The sequence below is a fragment of the Liolophura sinensis genome, chromosome 13 (genome assembly GCF_032854445.1).
Source record: "Liolophura sinensis isolate JHLJ2023 chromosome 13, CUHK_Ljap_v2, whole genome shotgun sequence".
NCBI lineage: Eukaryota > Metazoa > Mollusca > Polyplacophora > Chitonida > Chitonidae > Liolophura > Liolophura sinensis.
Genome location: NC_088307.1, coordinates 29,102,772 through 29,128,020, shown reverse-complemented (window position 1 = coordinate 29,128,020; position 25,249 = coordinate 29,102,772). Strand labels below are relative to the sequence as shown.

General features: G+C 40.9%; 2 protein-coding genes across 2 annotated transcripts in view; both read left to right on the top strand.

The window, feature by feature from the left end:
- The first annotated feature begins 2,458 nt into the window (after positions 1-2,458).
- Positions 2,459-3,112, top strand: LOC135481049 (uncharacterized). Its single transcript, XM_064760979.1, has one exon. It carries the CDS (start codon positions 2,459-2,461, stop codon positions 3,110-3,112), a length of 654 nt encoding a protein of 217 aa, XP_064617049.1.
- A 3,109-nt stretch (positions 3,113-6,221) lies between these two features.
- Positions 6,222-25,249, top strand: part of LOC135481048 (deleted in malignant brain tumors 1 protein-like) — a 60,362-nt gene continuing 41,334 nt past the window's right edge. Inside the window, exons 1-16 of the mRNA XM_064760978.1 lie at positions 6,222-6,417; positions 8,743-8,905; positions 9,651-9,820; positions 11,108-11,264; positions 11,909-12,081; positions 12,761-12,917; positions 13,660-13,826; positions 14,625-14,781; positions 15,652-15,821; positions 16,723-16,882; positions 17,969-18,138; positions 19,014-19,176; positions 19,807-19,979; positions 20,211-20,361; positions 20,953-21,137; positions 21,974-22,118. Of these exons, the coding sequence (XP_064617048.1) occupies positions 6,354-6,417; positions 8,743-8,905; positions 9,651-9,820; positions 11,108-11,264; positions 11,909-12,081; positions 12,761-12,917; positions 13,660-13,826; positions 14,625-14,781; positions 15,652-15,821; positions 16,723-16,882; positions 17,969-18,138; positions 19,014-19,176; positions 19,807-19,979; positions 20,211-20,361; positions 20,953-21,137; positions 21,974-22,118 (2,525 nt within the window). The 5' untranslated portion in view covers positions 6,222-6,353. The remainder of the gene's footprint in view (positions 6,418-8,742; positions 8,906-9,650; positions 9,821-11,107; positions 11,265-11,908; positions 12,082-12,760; positions 12,918-13,659; positions 13,827-14,624; positions 14,782-15,651; positions 15,822-16,722; positions 16,883-17,968; positions 18,139-19,013; positions 19,177-19,806; positions 19,980-20,210; positions 20,362-20,952; positions 21,138-21,973; positions 22,119-25,249) is intronic.

The following is a 25,249-nucleotide window of genomic DNA, read 5'->3' as shown; positions in this document are numbered from 1 at the left end:
ATTCTCAAGTGTGCCTAAGCCGCGAAATGACTTATGTTGTTATGGTTTACAGTGCTATTTCCCATGATGCCAGTTTCCACTTCACTGCAGGACGATTTTGTCGACTTTGTCGGGATTAACTGGTATCAGATAAGAGTACATGGGGTGGTTGATATATTCGGAAACGTTTGCTAAGTTTCAACAAATTAAAGCAGTAACGTTTAGGAAAAACAAACAAAAAACACACAATAAGGGTAATGGGTCAAATGATATTTGAGTAAAGATTGACTTGTATACTTAAAGCTTGTTGGATGAATTTAAGGATGTTTAGATCTCCGAAATTCTCGGTAGGTGGCGCTCCCGAGCACCCGATGTTAAAATATTATGCCAGGGGCAAGTGGAAAAAGAACTGCGGATTGACGACTGATACGCTGACCGAATGAACTCTACTGTCGTTGGGTCACAGGGGCTGGAGCAATATCGTAGTGTATATGCAGTGTATGTACAAATACTAATAATGCCTCAGGTAGTCGTCAGCCTGGCGGAATGGTAGTAGGTATAGTGATCTTAAGCCCGTGATTGCCGCAACGTTTCATGTGGAAGAATCTTCAACTTGAACCAGCTGCTGTAGAAACCCACGGACAGACCTTGTTTGCTACACAGCTTTCGTCAGATTGTCCTGCCCTGAAGATAAGCTCGTAAGTGCTTTGTCAAGGGTCGTCCTGCTTAATTTGTGATCGGGTAATTCAACGCTTAACTTAAGAATGTGGCACATATCTGAAGGCTGTGATTTTCCCACGGGTGAGAGTTTTGTGTATAACGAGGAAGTCTCCGCATCTCTCCACTAAGCCGAAAATAGAATCATTACTACGCCACTAAATTCCAAAAAGTTCCGTTTTAATGTAGTCTTTGTTTCCTAATCCCAGTTAAGAACTCTTGTCGACCATTTTACGATCATCCAAAACGTCCATATGTTGACACCTTGTGCACTCAAAAAAAATTCTGTTAATTTTAACAGAAAGTCTGTTGTCCGAGGTATGCTAAGTCCATTGTGTTGATTCAACATAATGACTCTATTAGACTAACAGGGTACGATGTGGAATGTGACAGAATATTGTGTTACCCTAACAGAATACGTTCCAGCATCACTCATACAACAGATGTTCTGTTCAAATTAACACAATATTTTTTGAGAGTAAATATTCATTACCGCGATATATGTGTACACACCCGACGGTGGGGAGCACAGTTAGATTGGAATCAGCGTTCATCCATGTGACCTAGTTTACTTTTCGCACTTTGCCTCGCGGAGAAGACTAGCACTGTACGTCGTGAAGTCTAGGTCATACGTATTTTACCGTGAGCATGCAGGCCTATATACAGTCAGGCCTTGGGCTTTAACAGGTCAAATGGTGTTAAAGCCCAAGGCCATTAAGTAAATTACGCTTTAATATGGAAGCCGGTTAATACCATCGTTGTACCATCTAAAACAACAAAGAGAATACACGTTCTAAGGATACTTTTATAAGCACATCCTTGTAAAATAATGTAATGTAAAAACCAAGTAATGTGGTTACAGATGTCACATCGACGTCCACGCTTTCTGCACCACCCCATAGCATATCAACCAGCTAAAATTAGAATGTTACTAAAATTAATGTGCCTTGATGGCGGTCTTGACTTAGTCAATATGCAACGAATTTTGAATGACGGAGATGTTTGCAATGTTGTTCCGAATTATTTCAACATTCGAGAGCCCTCATATATTCGCCTAGGAATATATTAATCCAATGGCTTCGAAGATATTTAATTACTAGAAAGCAGATACAGATTTTGCAATGGCTGGTACACATTTTGTACATGTAGACACAGCTGTGACTTGATACACGTGTGACACATGTAAACACAGCTGTGACTTGGTACACGTCTGGTACATGTATACACAGATGTGACTTGATACACGTCTGGTACATGTAGACATGAGCTATAACTTTGTATCTTAAAACTTTACATACCATCTATGTAAACATGTCATGGCCGGTAACACTAATAGTGTAAAAATGAAAATCTTCGAAATGTGCATTGTGAGAGGTCCGAAGCATAGATAGCTGAGAAACGTGAATGTGACGTATGAATCTATTTGATTGGTGTTTTACGACGTACTCAAAAATATTTCATTTCCACAGCAGCCAGCAATACGGTGGGAAGAATCCAGGCAGGGCATAAATATTTATAAGTCATTGTATTTATAATAATACCTCCAGAAATCGAAGTAGGCATCGCTGTAGGCATTACGTCGTCGTGGTAGATGCGAGCTCGTAACATTCAGAGAGCTTCGTGAAACTGGTCACAGATCGTCATGTACAATATTATTGAATATTCATAAAATCTTAATCAATTTAATGCATGCATGTAAATAATAAATTTGATTTTTACCTTAGTTTTTACAGTACCACACCTCTGACACAAAAGCAGAGTAATGGCGGAGATTGAGATTCGACCAATGAGGCTGGACGACGAGGAAGCGGTGAGAAAGCTGGTGTGTGAGGAGTACATGGTACGAGAACCTCTGCAGCGGAACCTGGAGATGGAGCCGGTTCGGGACGGAAACGCATGGTTCGACATGGTATTTCCGGCCTGTCTGAAGGAAGGGCTCTCAGTGGTTGCTGTGGATTCTGTCTTCGGAGATGTGGTCGGTTTTAGATGTGTGATGTCTGTTTACAAGGACAACCCGCAACACTTCAATTTTTCCAAATCCGACCCGAACACCCGAAGCTTGGCTCTGACCTATGAGGCTGTCTTTGGCCTTTATAAAGATTTAGATATTTTCACAAGATACGGTGTGGACAAATACGTGAATATGACAGGTCTGTGTGTGGCTCAGAAATACGGACGACAAGGAATTGCGGTCAAAATGGTGGCAATGGCCCTAGACCTGAGCCGAAAACAGAACTTCCGTGTGGCCACGGTGGAAACGAGTAGCCGATATTCCGCTCGGGTTTTTGAGAAGTTGGGATTTGAGAAATTGGTAGAGCATCCATATGACACAATGGTGCTGGATGGAGAATCCATGAAAATGACAGACGACATGAAATATCATTACTGTTTCTCGCTTTATGTAAAAGAGCTTTAGTTCTTAAGAATTTTACTGAAAGCTGACATAAAGACGGATTCCGGGAAAAAGTTAACATCGAGCGCAAACTTGAACTGCCCCAAATGGACGACAGGTTTTGGACACCTGAAGTGATTCTTGTAATCATCATGTAATCCTTTTGACTTTACGTCGTCGGCACATTACCTCGTCATTTAATCATGTCACGTCACATTACCTCATGATGCAATCCCTGTTGTATCACATTTTTTCCTCGGGTATTCCTGTGACGTCACAATACCGCGTGATGTAATCCTGTGACGCCACATTACCTTATGATGCAATCCCTTTAATATCACATTACTTCCTCTTGTATTCTCTGCAACTTAACATTACTTGATCAAGGTCAAATATACTATCTCCCTGGACAGTATTTAATCATATTTCATCTGATACATACTTCATTTTAGAGTGGCCTTTGCCTTTAACAACCATAGTATAATGTAATAAAAATGAACACCCAGGAAGCTATCTTACGTTACAAGTACATATAAAATTTTAAGAGATGCTGATTTTATTAATGTACCTGGTATGTTTTAGTTTGACATTGGTTATTGTTTTACCTGTTGAAGGCTTTAACTGTGATTTGCATACGTCGCTTTACTATTTAAATTCCTGAATCACAGGACTTATGTTTGTTCCGAGCTTCGCAGGAAATCTACAGCGTTCTGTTTTCTGTTTTATTGGAAGATGAGACAGGAAAGTAGCACAAGTTCTTTAAAGACTAAAAAGTGTTCAAAGAAATCTATTTTATGACCAATTACCATTCAATATTCTAATTCAGAACAGATATATAACACTTGGTTTAGTGCGTGGACTTCAATGGACCCCCCCCCCCCCCCCCCCACACACACACACCCACCCTTAAACACCCTCTACTCGAGAGTACGTATCTTTTACAGAAGATTTACATTGTATTGGTTTTATTCCATACTCTAGAGTTTTTTTACTTTCAAATACAGTGGCCAGACAGATCAGTTTGTGGTGTATATTTGCTGGTTCCTCCAAGTTACCTGTATAAAAGAAAAATGGAACTCAAGTCTAGTTTATAAGTGCTCCATACAAAAAATGCTTCCCATTTAAAATATCTGAAATACAAATTATCCATAATTTAACAGGTCCTATCCCCTAACCCCTGAAGAATTCATTTCACTAATACCACTCTCACTCCCCTCAGTATATTGGAGCTTTTCAGGTTAAGATCCGATATAACCCTCCAGTATATTGAAGCTTTTCAGGTTAAGATATAACCCTCCAGTTCCTTCTACAGATATCTCCTCCCCCAGGATCCTCAAGCCATTGGTTGCCGTACCATCCCCTGACCCCACCTAATCACCCCTACCCCAAGGATTCCCAAGCCATTCGTTGCCAGCATCCTGAGCCCACCTACCCACTCCTAACCCCCTGGAAACTGAAGTGTTCAGTCCTTGCGAGATCCTTTTAAAAGTCAGAGCCACGGCATGTAATGTTTATGACATTTCATCCACGCCAGACCTGTAACAATCAGCTTCTGGAGCGTTTGAACAACGACTGGGACACGTAGAGTGAGACACCTCTACATTAGTGTATCAACCAAATTATATACGCGAGTCTGACAGAATCAGGTTCATTCAACAAACTTATCTGTAATTGGAACATAGCGGTGATTCGCCGGAATCTGTTCAAAAAGAGCATGCTCACAGCACATCAGATGATTTCTAGTCGTCATCAACGACTGGGGTTTATGTTAAAGTATTGGGGACATGCAAAATGAGGTGATCTGACAGCCTCGTCACACCTGTACTAACGGTTCAGATGATGAGGGTCGTTATCTGATTACAGGTAATCAACGCCTGTCGCCGATGTCTTCACCTTACATCTTAAGATAACACTCAGATATAGAGTACCAAATAAGTTACTCATATTTATTTATTTATTTGTTGTCACACTTTACCAATAGATTTTCAGAAATCCCAGCAAATTAGTAGATTGATTAAGTTATGAATGGAGTTTTAGATACCTGGAATTTCAAATTTATTAAGTTTTTAAATTTCTCGTTGATACACGCCATCTTTCACCACTGCTGGATAGAATTAGACACAAAACTAATAATTAACGGTCCTAAATGAAGGACAATACGTTACTGCGCTTTAAAGGTACGTGTCAGCATGTAGATGCATGACAACTATAAATATTACACTGTTGTATACACACACAGCTACAATAAGCACTAACAGAAAAGTGTGCCCGTGTCATATTACAACGTTTAGACAACTTGCTTTCCTTTACTACACCAAGATTTGTCCATACCTGGTTCAGTTTCCCGCGAAGGTTTATTTATTTGATTGGTGTTTTAGGTCGCTCTCAAGAATGTCATTTAAATGTGACTCCTGCGAAGGTGAAGAATACGCTTAATGGTTTATAAAGTTGGAGTGGTTCAGTGATTCAGTGGTTCAGTGATTCACTTGTTCAGTGGTTCAGTGATTCAGTGGTTCAGTGATTCAGTTGTTCAGTGGTTCAGTGATTCAGTGGTTCGGAGAGTGTAATAGAAACCTTCTATGTCTCCGGACATTTTAACATAATACACGCGTAATGAAACTCCGAGAAAAAAAAGACTCATTTTGTCTCTAAATTTCGTCACTTTATTTTCCTATCGTTAGGAGAACAAATCTGGGGTTTATGAACATCAGAGATAACAAACACTTTTGACATGTTCTTTTCTACGTAAAGCGGATTCTTTAGAGTTCGTTTGGTAAGTAAAAACAGTGCGGACTTAAGACGTTTTATCCTTCTCGTTGCGCATGTGTGTACCAGGTATGTAGCCGGTAGATCGCGGATGATCACAGAAATCAGCAAATATACCGGACACAATCTTATCAAGACACTATCTCAAGTGATTGAAAGCACATATACTATACAGAGCGTAGAGAATCAGTCGCCTTTTGTGACGGTAACTGAAGAAAGTCTCGCTTCTGATTTTGATATCTTTAATATCAACCTCGGGATCAGCACAGAATAGTCAGAAGGTTCTTTGGATTAATTCATAACTTCTGTTGAAGGGCAAAAAGTTTGTGGTTTTAATTTCCGTTGGGCAGCTTGGGTAACAGAATTAGTGGCACGAGAGAGACCAATATCAGCCATTACAGGCTGTCGAAAAACAAGGGATACAGGAGAGAGGCCAATATCAGCCGTCACAGGCTGTTGAAAAACACGGGACACGGGAGAGACATTTTAGTTCAGAAGAATGGGCGTTCAGAATATTATTACGGTCGCCTCATGTCTTCTTCTTGTTGCCTTTACTTCAACAGGTAAGAATGGGATAAAAAAATGATCTAATACACCTACATTCAACATTTTTAATGAACAATGACGTTGAGTGTTTGGATCTGTTAATGAGTAATGGTAATGTATACTTGCCACTGAAGTGGGGTTTACATATTTCGCTATGAGTCACGGTAATCCAATGTGTCCTTAGCACTATGATGTGGTTAACTGTAACAAGAGGGCCTCTGTGGCCGAGAGGAGTAGTGTGCCAGCGCGACGCAATGACCCAGGAGCCTCCCACCAGAGCGGTCGCTGTGAGTTTAAGTCCAGCTCTATCTGCGGCCGATTCCAACCGAGCTCTCTCCGGTTTCCTCCCATCATAATGATGACCGCCGTTGTATTAGTGAAATATTCCTGAGTACGGCATAAAACACTAAATAAATAAATAAATACTGTTAATAAGTAATGGCATGGTACCCTTGGCATCAAGGCATGGTTTGCCCTAACGAATAACGGCAATGTATCGTTGGCAATAAAATGAGGTTTACATGTATCGTAATGAGTAATGGTGCTGTTTATTGGGTACTAGAATGTGAGTTATCGTACTGAGTCGTGGTAGCGTATCCTTGGCACTAAACTATGGTTTATCGCAATGAGTAATGGTGCTGTTTATTGGGCACTAAAATGTGAGTTATCGTACTGTCATGGTAGTGTATTCTTGTCACTAAACTATGATTTATCGCAATGAGTAATGGTGCTGTTTATTGGGTACTAACATGTGAGTTATCGTACTGAGTTGTGGTAGTGTATTCTTGGCACTAAACTATGCTTTATCGCAATGAGTAATGGTGCTGTTTATTGGGTACTAAAATGTGAGTTATCGCACTGTCATGGTAGTGTATTCTTGTCACTAAACTATGGTTTATCGCAATGAGTAATGGTTTATTGGGCACTAACATGTGAGTTATCGCACTGTCATGGTAGTGTATTCTTGTCACTAAACTATGCTTTATCGCAATGAGTAATGGTGCTGTTTATTGGGCACTACAATGTGAGTTATCGTACTGTCATGGTAGTGTATTCTTGTCACTAAACTATGGTTTATCGCAATGAGTAATGGTGCTGTTTATTGGTACTAACATGTGAGTTATCGTACTGAGTTGTGGTAGTGTATTCTTGGCACTAAACTATGCTTTATCGCAATGAGTAATGGTGCTGTTTATTGGGTACTAAAATGTGAGTTATCGTACTGTCATGGTAGTGTATTCTTGTCACTAAACTATGCTTTATCGCAATGAGTAATGGTTTATTGGGCACTAACATGTGAGTTATCGCACTGTCATGGTGGTGTATCCTTGACACTAAACTATCGTAACGAGTAATGCCGGAATTAAAAACGCCTTATAGAAAGGAAGAGTAATAAAGGTTGATAAAAACATTGACAAATAAACAGATTATGCCGCCTTTCAGTCTCGACCTTGAAAACAGATTTTTCTAGATCCCTCTGTTATAATAAGCCCTGTGCGAGTCCCACGGAAATATGTTTTGCGCAATAAGGGTCATGGAATGCGGGGAGACACATCACTTTACATTAGATCTGTGTGGGCATCAGTTCTACCTCTTGGTTATTGTTTCTTTGTGGCTTGTAAGAGAACCCATTCTGGTACAAAACTTCATCGAGTATTTTGTAGACACATAGGGAAGGGAAGGAAGGCTTGGGGTGGGGGCTGGGGGTTCTTCTGACATCAGTTTATAACAAGTTATGAGGACAATGTAGCGACAAGTCTTACTACAGTCTCGTAAAATCCCGCGGTTTTCGCTAGATTTCCGGCACGGGGCCTGAATACGACTTATTGGTCGTCAGCCTTGGTGCTCTTCTAACTGATTACTCAGTCTAACGCTCACTTAATGCCACTTGGCGGAAGCCAAAACTGCTTGCATATCTGTATGTAACACGCGGTAAAGTACAGCAGCATTTTGTCACCCTGGACTGTCCGGTTTCCCCTTTCACCGAGGCAAAATAGTTGGGTGTGACGGTACCAAACCAAATGAAAAAGACACAGGCAGTTAAATAAATATCTTTGCACCAATGTGTTGTAAAATAGCACTGTGTAGTACCTGGTTGCGCTTAATTGATTTATAAATTGATTTATTTAAATTAATTAATTTATTTATTTATTTATTTGACTGACCGCCTCTCTCACGAGTGACGTATAGTTACACACACCGCTGTAAGAAGGCACAACTATTGTCACCAAGTCCTCACGAACTGACACAGGGGGCACCTGATTGTATGTGTGATTGGGTGTTGTTTAAATATTGCTCCGTATGTCATAGCGCTCTGTATATCACATCCTTCCTATCCACAGCGATCGGTCAGGCCACATCCGTCTCTGTCAGGCTTGTCGGCGGGAGTCGGGACACGGAAGGGCGCGTGGAGGTGTTCTACAACGACACGTGGGGTACGATCTGTGACGATAGCTGGGGTCAGTCTGACGCGATAGTTATCTGCAGAATGCTGCTCCACACAGGGTAGGTGGATTTATGCGGGACGCATGCGCAATTCTAAAAGTTGCCTCCTAATTGTAGAGTTCTGAGACACTGATAGGATAATCTTGCCACACGCATGATATAGGTGAATAATAGAGCACAGGGTGAGGGTGAAAAATAGATCACAAAGTGCACCTAACTGCTCGCCATTTGGTACAACAGGAGCTCAATGTTCCTCATTGCCTACAATAGGCGCACTTCCATGTTCCCCATTGTACACACTAGGTTCACCTCAATGTTCCCCATTGTACACAACAGGTTCACCTCAATATTCCCCACTGTACACAATAGGTGCATCTCAACGTTCCCCATTTTACACCATAGGTACATTCTTATATTCGCCATTGTGCACAACAGGTTCACCTCAATATTCCCCATTGTACACAATAGGTGCACCTCAATGTTCTCCATTGTACACAACAGGTTCACCTCAATGTTCTCCATTGTACACAACAGGTTCACCTCAAAATTCCCCATTGTGCACAATAGGTGCATCTCAACGTTCTCATTGTACACAACAGGTTCACCTCAATATTCCCCATTGTACAGACTATGTGCACATCAGCGTTCCCCATTGTACACAATAAGTGCACCTCAACGTTCCACATTGTACCCAACAGGTGCACATCAACGTTACACGATTTATTCTCCATTCTGTATGGAAAAAACGTTGTAAGTAGTATTTCACTCACAAACGCATTGTTTCGAATTATTCTCCACGACACAGCAATGTGGCAGCTCACGGTCAAGGCTTCTACGGCGTCGGGGGCGGTCCAATCTGGCTTGACGACGTGGTGTGTACCGGGCGGGAGCCGACAATAGCCCACTGTGGACATCGAATGTGGGGCACGAGTAACTGCCATCACTCCGAGGACGCAGGGGTCGACTGTGACACAGGTGCGCAATTCACTGGCTGGATTAAGACGAGGAGGGGGATGGGGTCGTGGGAGCATAGAGGGTTGGGTGATATATATACATGAGTGCACCAGCCAATGGTTACGGGTTTCCCCGGGCTCTGTCCCGTTTCCTCCCAAAATAAATGACATAATTTTGAGTATGACATAAAACTGCAAATAAATATATCCTATACATTGATGGACAGGTGCGTGGCATGATGAATCGATTGATAATATCGTTTGATGGCTTAATATGTGGTGACCGAGATATTCGAGTTTACAGTTTGGTGACCGGAAAGTACATAAAGCTATGTGATGCTGTTTTACAGTTAGGTAGACGGAGTTTGGTCACGTGGGCGATTGCCAGCGCCTGTTCAGTCTTCATTCGGCTTGCTGGTCGTTCTCTGAAGGCCTTATGACTAGTTCAGACGTGGGTAATCCTCGTAAATATTGAATTGATATCGTAGGGATCTTGGTAAATATTTATAAATATGGCGATGTTATCAGCAGAGTGCAGGCACAAAACCATCTGCGAGTAAACATTGTCGTTGGTTATCGTGGGTGGCTACACCTCAGTCCTGGCTTATCATTTTCAGCAAAGCTTTGTCTTCCGAGCTTTTTGACCGCAAAATAATTTCTCGGTTTAGATCATGTTAGATCGTGGCCATTCGCAGAGGTCGTCGGTAGTCGTTAACTCTAGCGTGACCTTTATGTTCCAATTAACAGCGGCAAGTTTGACCATACAAATGTGATACTGTAACTTCACGTACTGAACCACCATGGACTTTGCATGTTGACAGAGAAATATCAATATAGAGTAATTAGAGTAGAGTAGCAGGTGCTGCACGAATTGACTGGGTGATGAATGCATGGATGGGTGAATGGAGCCTTATAAGAGTAAACAGTTATTATTTTGTCATCTTTATAGTCGGTACAATAATCTATTATTATTGTTAATAATAATAATAATAATACAATAATCCCCTATTATTATCTGATTAATGTTTATCGCAATATTATCTGATGAATGTTTATCTCATTATTTTCTGATGAATGTTTATCTCATTATTATCTGATGAATGTTTATCTCATTATTATCTGATGAATTTTTTGGCCAACACGTCTTTGGGCGATTTCCAACTACACTCTTCTAACACACGTGTTAAAATAACATAATAATAATTATACGTTGATCAGTTCTCTTAGAAGTTTTATGGAATATTTTAGCCCTAAAGTCTGTAAGTCCCCGTATCAGTTGACATGTGCTAACGTGAACTTTTATGTTTAGATGCGTTGGCGAAGCTTCCGGTTCGTCTCGTTGGGGGTAATCACACAAACGAGGGTCGCGTGGAGATTCAGTTTAACAACACCTGGGGGAGCGTCTGTGACGACAGCTTCGATCTGAGGGACGCTGCTGTTGTCTGTAACCAACTTAACTTCAACGAGTAGGCTTGGTTTTGCGTAATTCTGCTAAATATTCAATAACCCCATCGGGGAAATGACGTCACAAACCATTTCGGGAGTGCTATGTGAGATGTAAAGTACGGCTCTCACAGCAGTATTGCAGGCCTGTTATTATCATGCAAAGAACTACTGAAGTCCGCATTTTTGTCATTTACAGCACTATTACATATGTGTTTTATGGTCATTTACAGCACTATTACATATGTATTTTATTTTTATTTACAGGACTATTACATATGTGTTTTATTGTTATTTACAGCACTATTGCACATCTGTTCCCATGTATAAAAGTACTAATGCAATTTCCATTCCCTGTCATAGCTCTACATCGCAACTGTTTCATTCTCATTTGTAACTCTACATCTCCGTTGCGCATCTATTACGTCTTCCGTGCGTGGGAAGGCCTTCCAACAGCCTGCAGATGGTCGTGGGTTTCCCCGGTTTCGCCCGGTTTCCTCCCACCATAATACTGTCTGCCGTCGTATAAATGAAATATTCTTGAGCAAGGCGTAAAACACCTATCCATTAAATAAATAAATATGACATCTTCATTTATTGCATTATTGCACATCTATTTTATTGTCGTTTACAGCATTGTCTCATATATGTTTATTGCCATTTGTAGCTCTATTGCCATTCCCATTACGGACGGACGTTACGGGCCAAGCACCGGGCCAATATGGTTGGATGACGTCGCGTGTAAGGGTAACGAGGCCGGCCTCGGGATTTGCCGAGCCAGGAAGTGGGCCCACAGCAACTGTGATCACACCGAGGATGTCGGGGTGGCATGTCAGCAACGTAAGCAAGTGATGCTTTCTCCTTTCACTTTTGGAGTATTTGGTGCAGACATTTGATTTCTTGTTTGTGAGTCTTATAACTATGTCGGGCTTAGGGATGTGGGAAGAGTACTTTTTATTCTGGTACGGATGAAATTTTTGAGCGTTCATTTGGAGTTTCATTGGTGAGAGCGATGTGGTTCCAAGGGTTCTTTTGTTAAGTACGGTACATTCCGTCTTTTGAAGTGGTGATTGTGATGACAATTGATTTATTTATTTATTTATTTATTTGTGACCCAGAAGCCCCCCACTAATACTGTCTACCTCTCCGGCCGTACGGGGAAGGTCTTCCAGCAACCTGCGGATGATCGTGGGTTTGCCCGGTTTCCTTCCATCATAATGCTCACCCCCTGTCGTATAAGTGAAATATTCTTGAATACGGCGTAAAACACCAATCAGATAAATAAACAAATAAATCAAATATTTATTTATTTGTTTCATTCATATGTGTTTTAAGACGTACTCAAGCATATTTCACTTAAACAACAGCGGCCAGCATTATGAATGAAAGAAACCCACGACCATTTACTGGTTGCTGGCAGGCGTTCCCACCAGAGCCCGAGAGGAGGCCAAAATGAACTGGGCTTGAACTTACGCTATTACCCCAAAACTGATGTCTGTTTCTGTTTTGTTTATTTCAGCCAGCAGCGAAGCTGACGTTAAAATCCGATTGGCTGCTGGCATTACCCAGTACGAAGGCCGCGTGGAGATTTTTTACAGCGGTGTTTGGGGCACTGTTTGTGATGACGGCTTCGGCGTACCGGAAGCATCTGTAGCCTGTAGAATGGCAGGATTAACGTAGGTCGTAATCTCACTGGAGTCACATCTAGTGCCAGCTCCTTGTACTGTCTAGGGGCCTCCATGGCCGAGGAGATTAGCGTGTTAGCGCTGCGAAATGACCCGGAAGCCTATCAACAATGCGGTCTCTGCGAGTTCAAGTCCAGCTTGTGTTGGCTCATGCTGGTTTTCACTGTCCTGCGGATCGTCTTGAGTTACCCCCGCGCTCTGGGATAATGCTGCCATAATGCTGCGTGACCGCCGTCGTATAGGTGAAATATCCTTGAGTACGGCGTAAAACTCAAAATAAATAAATGGTGATGACCGTATACTATCTGTTGACGGCAGGCTGTAACAGATTATTGCTGTTGTAAAGATACCCTTGATAGCATCTGGAAGGATAATAGTCTAATTGCTGGAATTTTCGCCTTGGAAAAAAACATTTAAAGGAAAAAATATTATAAAAGTGAAATAAACAAATCCGCAGAAAGATCATTAAGATCTGTCTCTGAAGCTACTTTTATTTCTTTGTATTATGTTTTTTTTATATTATTATTATTATTATTATTATTTATTATTATATTTTACTGAATAACACCAGCCCAACGCGTGGGTTGTAGGGTAAGCTGTACACCCACCTTGGTCGTGGACATTGACAAAGGAGCGACAGAAGACACTAGCTCCAAGTCTTACGGACATTTTTGTTAAATGTCTCCTATGGTTTCACAAAACTATTAGCGAAACCATTTTTACTTCTTGACAGTGGCGGAGAGATACTGAGTCATCGATTAGCAGGTCCAAGCATACCGATCTGGTTAGACGATGTGGAATGCACCGGAAATGAAACATCATTGGTTGACTGTGTTCACAAACCATGGCTAACCGCGAACTGTGACCACAGAGAGGATGTATCCATACGTTGTGAGCCCGGTAAGCACAAGTCAGTCAGGTTCAACAGCGGCTGTCTCCAATACACCAGGCAGGAGTACAAAGATTTACTGACTACCGCTTAAAGTTTGCTGCGAGCAAAGCTCCGATTCTGAAGTCACAGTGCTAATTCCCGTGGTTTATTCATTTCTTGCGACCTATTTTACCGCATATATTGCATTATACATGCGATCACTCACAAATAACGAGTTTCATTTCTAGTGTTAACGCAGAACTGCGCCAAGGCTCTGCTCTGAGCCCTTTTTTGTTACATTAAGTTTATTACTTCACCCCATCGTTTTTTCTACATCTGAAGCGTATTGACCATTTGTATCAAGCTTCAGCGCTGTTCAAATACAGATTTAAACTTAGATAAGAATGTTTTTAAGGCAACTGGTGAAAGGCGGCTGTTTATTCGGGTTTTCTACATCCATACACGGACCCGCCATGGTATTAGTACAAAAAACTTCATAAATCGATAAACACTTTACCGAGCACCACAATAATCATTGTCGTACCTGCACGTTTTCCCTCATTTTAGCTAAAAGATATATTTCTCCTATTTTACCCCGGTTGCCACTAGAAACCAGTTAGTAGAAATCGAGGCCTTCTTTTCATTCATTCCTTCTTTTTTGTTTTTGTGTTATTCATGTTGTGAATGTCTTGACGGTGTCCGAAAACATGCCTGAAGGTGCACTATAATACATCACCTTCCGCATTTCCCTTGTGCTATTTACTAACAGCTATTTCACTTACATACGTCTTTTTATCTAACTGACAGCTTCTCTCTGTCTGTCTTAGCTCAGCCGACGTCCATCCAGGTGCGACTTGCCGGGGGTCAGAACAGTTTTGAGGGTCGTGTTGAGGTTTTACATAACGGCACGTGGGGTACTGTGTGTGACGACCTCTGGAGTGTGGAGGACGCCACCGTGGTCTGCAGGATGCTCCATCTATCGACGTATGTGCACGGGCCTGGGAACAACTAACTTCGTGAACACATTGTCCTGGTGATAAATTCTTCTACATTTATTTATTTGATTGGTGTCACGAATTTGTCACTTATACGACGGCCGCCAATATTATTTTGGGAGGAAGGCAGGCAGAAACCAAGGGGAAAACTCTACTATATACCAACATCCACCCAAAAGAACTATCATCTGTCTATGCCATCAGTTACGATATTCCGTTTTTTCGATACGTATCAAGGCAAGCCAGAACTTAGATAAGCATTTTCAGATTGATTAAGGATACACATTGCGTGGGGTCGTAACCGCTAGTTTACGCGAAAAATAACGAAGCAACTCAACATTGTTCAGTCTAAAAGACGTGTGTCCACCGACGACAGGAACCAACTCCGTACGACCACTTGAGTTTGGTTACTTCTTAAGCCCTTCCAGGCTGTATCGAGCTGTAGGTTTGGTTCGCTGCAGCACATCGTGCCCAAAGTGTTGAGATAGTAGGCCTGAATGCAGCTCATATTCGGACGACTGTCAGAGAGCTTGTTAGGTATCTGAGAAAATGGCCATCCACTTTCCTCATTAATACATATATGTCATTATCGTCATATAAGATAAATAGTTCTCATTGAGTTGTTTGTGTGATTGGTGATGTATTCCTAACACCAGTCTGGTAAATAAATAAATAAATAAATAAAGAAATAAATAAATAAATAAATAAAGAAATAAAGAAATAAATAAAGAAAGAAAGAAAGAAAGAAAGAAAGAAAGAAAGAAAGAAATAAAGAAATAAATACAACTACATCCCTGTTAAACCATCAATACTGATCTTTCCAATCTGCGACTGCAGACCCATGTCCCTTGTTTTCCAGGTCCGGAGCTATTGCCCTGAAGAACGGTTTCCCGGGGGGTAGTGGACAGATCTGGCTAGACGACATGAAGTGTTTAGGGACGGAAACATCCCTGGGGGAGTGCCCGTTCCCGGGTTGGGGAACCCACGACTGTGACCACTCGGAGGATGCTGGGGTACGCTGTCAAGGAGGTATGCCTGGGTTCCTGCAGACCACTATTCTGATAAAAGAATGTGTCTATGTTTGTGTAGATTTCCAACATTGTGGCTTTTCAAGTTTTCATATAACTGGTTAAAATAGCTGTATGAGGTAATAAGTAACGCACACCTTTATTAGGGAGTCATCGCCACTCTTCACAAGATAGTCATATAACTGGTTAAAATAGCTGTATGAGGTAATAAGTAATGCGTACCTTTATTAGGGAGTCATCGCCACTCTTCACAAGATAGTTTTTTCCTTTCTTCTCCTCAACAAACGTGGTCGGGAACTTTATAACATTTGTTCCACAAAACAAGACAAAAGAGCGCACAAAAGTTTGGTCTCGGTTGCGTGGTGGGAAACATGCATGTACACCTTGTGCAACCCCAATAGACTACACGGATATTAGCTCGTGTTTGAAGTCCATGAAGCATTCCAGGGGGAAAAAACCTTGGTAAAAATGGATGAAAATATGATTTGAAATGATGTTATCAGTGCATAAAACATACACAAAAAAGGCTGGCTTAAAAATGGCTGACTTTTGTAGTGTGTCCTGCAGAAAGACTTCAAGGCCTTGATAAGGACTGTCGCGGGTTGGAGCCCGGACCTCGCTGGTTAATCAGTACATGTATTCACGATCTGCAAAGCTGGGTGCCGACCCGTATTTAAAGGGTTATATACATCAGTTGTGAATAAATTACATCTCCACTTCGACTAGTGTAACCATGTCCTCGTTTGTCAAGGAATTTGTCTTGAGCGAGTGTTCATTTGCTAACACGGATAACGTCACTTTGCACATATATAAAAAAAATAGACAGAGCTTTTGTTGGTGTAGCTTTAAAACACCAATCCAATAAATATATATAATTTTAATCTGAATTTGCTTTTTTTCAGCTGGCATTGTCACCGCTAACGTCAGTGTGCGTCTAGTGGGCGGGGACTCTCATGTGGGACGTGTTGAGGTGTTACATAACAACGTTTGGGGCACTGTTTGTGATGATTACTTTGACGTGAAGGACGCGCAGGTCGTCTGCAGAATGCTCGGCTTTCCAACGTAAGTATAAGGGTGTTTCTATTCAAGACTACAGCATGGAAAGTAAACCTAGACTCAACAACGTCAACCACAGATAATTATTAATCAACCACCAAATTAATGACGCTATGTTTTTCAAATAGCGCGTAGGGGCCTCCGTGGCTCAGTCGGTTAGCGCGCTAGCACAGCGTAATGACCCTGCGGATGGTCGTGGGTTTCCCCCTGGTTCCCCCCGGGTTCTGCCCGGTTTCCTCCCACCATAATTGCCGCCGTCGTATAAGTGAAATATTCTTGAGTACGGCGTAAAACACCAATCATATAAATAAATCAATAAATCAAATAGCGCGCTAAATACCGGTGACAGGCTGTTCCAAGACTACGTAAATGGCGCTGTCGTCTCATTCAGCCATTATTTAAAGATGTTCAAGGCAGAGCATTAAGAATAACAACGTTTTCTTTAGCTGTAAACACGTCATGAGACTTGTCGGTAGGAAAACAGGATCGTTTTGTGTGATTACATTGTGGTCATTTCAAATACATGTACGACTTTAAAGCCTGCGAAAATGAACATTTTGACTAACTCATCAATATTGTCTTAAGACAAATGTATTAAAATCCCATTACCAAAAAATAAGCATTGTGACCAGCTTTACAGTTTAGCTTAAGCCAGAACTGACTTGGTGCAATCGGTGCAAGACGGGGTTCTGGGTCCAATTGTTGAAAATCATTTTCGATTCCTCGTATTAAGGCTAACTCCATGGTACTGGAAATTCACTGTACGAAGCTATACGAGCTATACGAAGAAAGCCTTACGAAGTGTTAGTTCACGTGGGATAGCTAACCGGTTACCAGAATTAATAAGCTAAACACTATACCAGTATAGCATGGTCTTCAAAGTGGGCTTGCAGATATCAAAAATCAGATAAAAATAAACAAAGTAACTCCCTTCCTGTTTGCCATGTCCTGGTTTGCATCCCCGTTTGTGGTTTCTTTACCGCCATTCCTGTTTCTCGTGTCTTTGTCGCCATCCTTTTTGTCGTGTCTTTGACTACACAATCATTTGTCGTATTTGTACTGCCATCCCCGTTTTTACCTGCGGTCCACTAGGTTCGGAGCTGAGGCGTTCTCCAAGTCACGGTACGGCCGAGGGACTGGACCCATTCTCCTGGATGATATGGCTTGTAATGGGGCGGAGCTCTCCCTAGACTTGTGTCGGCACGCCTCCTGGGGACATAATAACTGTGATCACTCGGAGGACGTCTCCGTCAGGTGCCCAGGTCAGTAGACACACTTGTCTACTTGAAGTCTCCGTAATGTAACTCATTTATTTATTTGATTGTTGTTTAATTTTATGATACTGATGTAATGGGTGGGAGAAACCACAGTGCCCGGCGTGAACCACGCACCTTTGACAATTCAATGACAACCTTTCCAGCATTCGATGTAGAGATATGTACAACCTACATTTTGGAGGAAAATTGGTCTTCAACGAACGTTGAACAGCGCAAAAGGTTTTACGAGAGTTGTTTGCCTACTATTGTCACCATTCCCCAATATGGTCTACAAAGCTCTTGTTCAAGTCTGGTTTTGAACCACCTCCTCGTGTTTCCCGAACATTGAAAGGCAAGCGCTACTAAACCCTAGAGAAGGTTTTGTAATTTAAAGACTTACAGATGAACGTTTGATTCATCCATCAGTTTTCGTTGCACTGCCATCGCCTGTCATTTCACTGCCATCGCCCGTCATTGCACTGCCATCGTCCGTCATTGCACTGTCCGCCTGTCATTGCACTGCCATCGCCCGCCCAGCCTCTTTTTATGACATGCATTTAATACTGAACTGTTTTACATTTCTTATCGTAAACTATTTCGTAAACTTTTTTGACCATCTATGCAAACTGTGGACGCTACTTCTGATACTCTTAGTTCATTAGAGACAAAAGTGCATCAAACATTTAAGACTGTACCGGAGACTTCATAACCAAGGAGTCAAGCGGTTTAAGTTATTCTGATTTTTCGGTTTTTCTTTTTAAACGTCTGACTCCTTTTTTTATTATTATTATTATTTTATAGAAATTTAGATGTATGTTTTTCTTCTAATTTTCTGCGCATACTGGTGGTACACACATATGACTGTCCGTCTGTCTTTACAGGTGGGACAGTGCAGCCCCCTATCGGTGTTCGCCTCGTGGGGGGATCGACTCGAGCCGAGGGGAGACTTGAGATCCAGCATGGCGGTTCATGGGGAACAATTTGTGACGACCTATGGACAACGAGGAACGCTCAGGTCGTCTGTAGGATGTTAGGTCTCCCCTGGTGAGCACTGATAACTAGTAGGGAACACATTAACTTACCACTTGTTACCGTCCACCATCTTCAGGTAGCGCTGACTTAGTTTTGAATTTGAAAAACTTAAAAAAAAAATTTAAGAGTTTCGTCTAAGTATTTCTCCGGCATCACACTTCACTTGCTGCCACGACCAGAATTAAAATCCCAGTAAATTTTGGACTCTGTGTGTATATGTTGGCGGTGTGTAGGTGGCCATGACGATGACGATGTCTATTTTTAAAATCAATCATATTGCCCCAATGCGGTGTGTTTTAAAGGGCGATTCGGGTCCAAGCTGGATTAAACATTGTTTTCTTAAATTGCACGAATCGTACGTTACTAATATGCTCTTAAAACGTCATCACCCGGGCAGGACTAAACTGTAGTCTGCACAGCTTAGCGCCGAATTACTCTAGACCGGAAGGCTATTTCCAATCTCCCACAGGGCAACATAAGTTGGTTGGCTCAAGTAAGTGGAAGAGACTCGTTTGGTGTTTCAAAAACGACATTTGAGTAGTACATTCTAAGCGCTCGGCCACGGCAGTGGTGTCCATCGATTCGATAGTAACTTGACCTTTTACACATTAGCTAGATGTGTTTCTGGTTGTGACGTTTTAGGGCTGGAGCTGAGCCGCGGTTTGAATCCTTCTTCGGGCAAGGTACGGGTCAGATTCTGTTGGATCAAGTGTCTTGTACCGGAAACGAGACCAGCTTGACGGACTGCAGCCATGCTAGCTGGGGACACAACGACTGTGACCACTCGGAGGATGTGGGCGTGGTTTGTCAAGCACGTATGTTGTAATCAGCGTTCGGATAATTATGTTATTTAAAAAAACGACAAAGATTTCATTTTTTTTCCCTAAAAAATGGTAATAAGTTAAACAGCTATGCAAAGATATACTGCTCCGTGAAGCTGAATTGTGTCTATATGTAAAGAAAATCAAATAGAAACATCGTCAACAAGAAGTTAAAGTCAGTAGTTAAAAGTTGTGAAGGATGTTTTTTGGCCTTTCTGTTTGCAGTGCAGCGTGTGCGCGTGCGTTTGTCGGCGGGCTCAACCACGTCTCAGGGTCGCGTGGAGATCTACTACAACGCCACCTGGGGGACGATCTGCGACACGGGCTTTGGTAACGAGGAGGCCGCCGTCATTTGTCGCATGCTCGGATTTTATCAGTGAGATCCCATCAGCTATTCTCGCCATAACGTGCATCCTAAATCTTTAACAAAATGCTCCAAGATGATGGAAACATCACCAGACAGCTGAGAACTATATCTAGGGAGTTCTCATAGTTTGATACGTTTTAAAAGGAATTAAATGCATTTAAATGTTTGAGTTCTAAAGAGGAATTATACTTCTAAATGGACAGCACTCGACCTCACATCACTTTTACCTTCAGGAGAATTTTTGAAAACATTATTGATCAAACTTTTTTAACTCATTTAATTTTCATACAAAAGTCTAAAACAGTTTCTGTTTGTCATCTTGTTGAACGTTGGCTAATCAGAATGGCAAAAACAAACAATGAGATTAAAACAAATCAATGTAGAGAAATTCGCCAAAAGTGTGGACGGCGGAACGACTCTCAGTGTGGTCCAAAATAGCTGTCACTGGAAGCTGGACAAAAAAAGTAATAAAAATAAACAAATAGGAAGGAAAACAACGGGTCATCATATATTACATCACATTTTATATGTGTTCAATCCAAGTTTGACAATCAGGTGTATACTTTTGTTACCTTTATTATTGTTATTGTTGTTGTGCAGACCGGGGGCCCTTCCTTTGGCCAAGTCGTACCACGGGCGAGGCTCAGGACCGGTATTCTTTGAGGACGTACAATGTACGGGCGATGAGAGGAACATTCTACAGTGTGCTCACAAGGGCCTTGGCACGGTCACCAACTCAGCGTGCCGCAGTCATGCGCGAGACGCTGGAGTTCAGTGTAACCCAGGTCAGTGAGGTCATATTGACTAATTAAAGTTGTGAATTACCTCCGGTCTGTCTGAACGCTCCGCTATGTTTTAATACACGAAATATGCTCTGTAATGAAGCCCAAACCGTGGGTCTGTCGTCTGAAACCTAACCGGATGCTCTTTGTAATGTCTATGTGGAAATTATTGCGATAATTATCAGTGCCGATAACAACATTGTAAACTAACCAGAAGTGCAGACTATATATATTGTGCAATTCAAGGACCTGCCGTAATATAGTTAGCTGACTATACTAAATGTACGCGTGCTACAAGCAGGCCTAAGCTGGGAATGAGGCTTTTTTTCAGTAATGTGTCCACAACTCCACAGAATACAATAAACATTCAATAAAACTCAATTGACCTCTGAATGAAAAGCAACTTACGTCTCAATAAAGCCCATTAGAAGAAAAAGCAATAGACCCTGCAAAACGTAATAGACGTCTCATCAAAACGAAGAAGACGTCTCACCAAAACGCAGTAGAAGTTTCACCAAAGCGCAGTGGACGTCTCCCCCAAAATGCAGTAGACGTCTCACCAAACCGGAGTATACGTCTCACCAAAACGCAGTAAACATCTTACAGCAACGTAATCGACGTATCAGAAAAACGCAATAGATTTCTTAATTATAAAACGGCGCACGAGATACATAAATAAATTTTGCTGGTAATTAAATGTACTGATGAAATTCAATATATGTTTGTGACGCAGAAATCATGACATAAGTGTTCGTCACTTTACCTTCCTTGATACTCATACATTTCGTGAAATAGGGCCTATATCACGACTTAATGAGATCTGACCTTTAATTTTTCAGCGGCTGTCCAGATTCGCCTTCAGAACGGTAACAACAGGAGTGGAAGAGTTGAATTGAACGTAGTGGGGAGCTGGGGCACTGTGTGTGACGATGGCTTTACATCTGGGGCGGCGTCTGTAGTCTGCCGGATGCTAAACCTAAACCCGTATGTCAGGCTAAACAGATACCCTTTTTATTCCACCAAAGAAAAAAAAACACATTTGACTTTACATTTAAATGTTAAACTTTAATCTCTTATAACCCCTAAGCCTTATCCGTAATTGAAAAGTCTGGATTTTCCACAAGTCCTTGGCCTCATCCCTAGCCAATAAGCCTTAGTTTACCATAATCCCTCCGTCTTAAATATTAAGCCTACAGTTGTAACGACACCTTTACCTTATCCTAAAGCACGAAGTCTTTGTATGCCATAATCCCTTGTATCATAAACCAATGGATTCGATATAATCCGTACCGTTAAACTTAACCAACAAACCTTCATCTACTACAGTCCCTTACCCTTAAAATTAACCAATAAGCCTTCATCTACCATAGTCCCTTACCGTTAACCTTAAATAATAGGTCTTCATCTACCATAATCTCTTACTGTTAACCTTAATCAATAAGTCTTCATCTACCATAATCGCTTACCGTTAACCTTAACCAACAAACCTTCATCTCCCAAAATCCCTTACCCTTAAAATTAACCAATAAGCCTTCATCTACCATAGTCCCTTACCGTTAACCTTAAATAATGAGTCTTCATCTACCGTAATATCTTGCTGTTAACCTTAACCAATAAGCCTTCATCTACCATAGTCCCTTACCGTTAACCTTAACTAATGAGTCTTCATCTACCATAATCGCTTACCGTTAACCTCAACCAATAAGCCTTCATCTACCATAATCCCTTGCCGTTAACCTTAACCAATGAGCCTTCATCTTCCATAATCGCTTACCGTTAACCTTAACTAATAAGTCTTCATCTACCATAATCTCTTACCGTTAACCTTAACCAATAAGCCTTTATCTACCATAATCCCTTACCCTTAAAATTAACCAATAAGCCTTCATCTACCATAGTCCCTTACCGTTAACCTTAACTAATAAGTCTTCATCTATCATAATCCCTTACCGTTAACCTTAACCAATGAGCCTTCATCTACCATAATCCCTTACTGTTAACCTTAACCAATGAGCCTTCATCAACCATAATCCCTTACTGTTAACCTTAACCAATAAGCCTTCATCTACCATAATCCCTTACCCTTACAATTAACCAATAGGCCTTCATCTATCATAGTCCCTTACCGTTAAACTTAACTAATAAGTCTTCATCTACCATAATCTCTTACTGTTAACCTTAACCAATAAGCCTTCATCTACCATAACCCCTTACCCTTAAAATTAACCAATAAGCCTTCATCTGCAATAGTCCTTACCGTTAATCTTAACTAATAAGTCTTCAACTACCTTAATCTCTTACTGTTAACCTTAACCAATAAGCCTTCATCTACCATAACCCCTTACGGTTAACCTTAACCAATGAGCCTTCATCTTCCATAATCGCTTACCGTTAAGCCTTCATCTATCATGATCCCTTACCGTTAATCTTAACTAAAAAGTCTTCATCTACCATAATGCCTTACCGTTAAGCCTTCATCTATCATGATCCCTTACCGTTAATCTTCACTAAAAAGTCTTCATCTACCATAATGCCTTACCGTTAAGCCTTCATCTATCATGATCCCTTACCGTTAATCTTAACTAATAAGTCTTCACCTACCATGATCTCTTTCTGTTAACCCTAACCAATAAGCCCTCATCTACCATGATCTATTACCGTTAAGCCGTCATCTATCATGATCCCTTACCGTTAATCTTAACCAATAAGTCTTCATCTACCATAATTTCTTACTGTTAACCTTAACCAATAAGCCTTCATCTACCATGATCTCTTACCGTTAACCTTAACCAATAAGCCTTTATCTTCCATAATCGCTTACCGTTAATCTTAACCAATAAGTCTTCACCTACCATAATCTCTTACTGTTAACCTTAACCAATAAGCCTTCATCTACCATAATCCCTCGGCCTGTAATTTTCATGATCACGTAGCCTTATCTTGAAATAAGAATGCACGAATTATCATAACTGCTTTCACTTTACCTAAACCGTTAAACCAAAAAGCCTATGACCTTGTCCTATCAAATAAGCATGGAATATGTCAGAAGCCCATGGCCATATCTATAACCAATAAGGATGAAAAAGACATTGTCTAGATTTTTAATAAACGCAAGCTTAAAAATGTGAAAAGTACTTTCAGAATAATTTTGGTCCCAATTATATCTGTTAGAATATACGTAACCTGAAAACCCCAGAGATATGAAATGATAAGCGTCAAAATCCTCTAACCTATATATACATGAGATAGCTACCATCAACTCTGAAGCTAAGATTAACCTATATAAATCTGAAATAGCTACCATCAATTCTGACGCTAAGGTTAAACTATATAAACCTGAAATAGCTACCATCAATTCTGACGCTAAGGTTAACCTATATAAACCTGAAATAGCTACCATCAATTCTGAAGCTAAGATTAACCTATATAAACCTGAAATAGCTACCATCAATACTTTTACCTAAGATTAATCTGTATATACCTGAAATAGCTACCATCAACTCTGAAGCTAAGATTTACCTATATAAACCTGAAATAGCTACCATCAACTCTGAAGCTAAGATTAACCTATATAAACCTGAAATAGCTACCATCAATTCTGACGCTAAGGTTAACCTATATAAACCTGAAATAGCTACCATCAACTCTGACGCTAAGGTTAACCTATATAAACCTGAAATAGCTACCATCAACTCTGAAGCTAAGATTAACCAATATAAACCTGAAATAGCTACCATCAATATTGAAGCTAAGATTAATCTATATAAACCTGAAATAGCTACCATCAACTCTGAAGGTAAGATTAACCTATATAAACCTGAAATAGCTACCATCAATATTGAAGCTAAGATTAACCTATATAAACCTGAAATAGCTACCATCAATTCTGACGCTAAGGTTAACCTATATAAACCTGAAATAGCTACCATCAATTCTGACGCTAAGGTTAACCTATATAAACCTGAAATAGCTACCATCAATTCTTAAGCTAAGATTAACCTATATAAACCTGAAATAGCTACCATCAATACTTTTACCTAAGATTAATCTGTATATACCTGAAATAGCTACCATCAACTCTGAAGCTAAGATTTACCTATATAAACCTGAAATAG

What these genes read in the sequence shown, in the direction of transcription:
- LOC135481049 (XM_064760979.1), top strand. Translation starts at nt 2,459, where the DNA reads ATGGCGGAGATTGAGATTCGACCAATGAGGCTGGACGACGAGGAAGCG.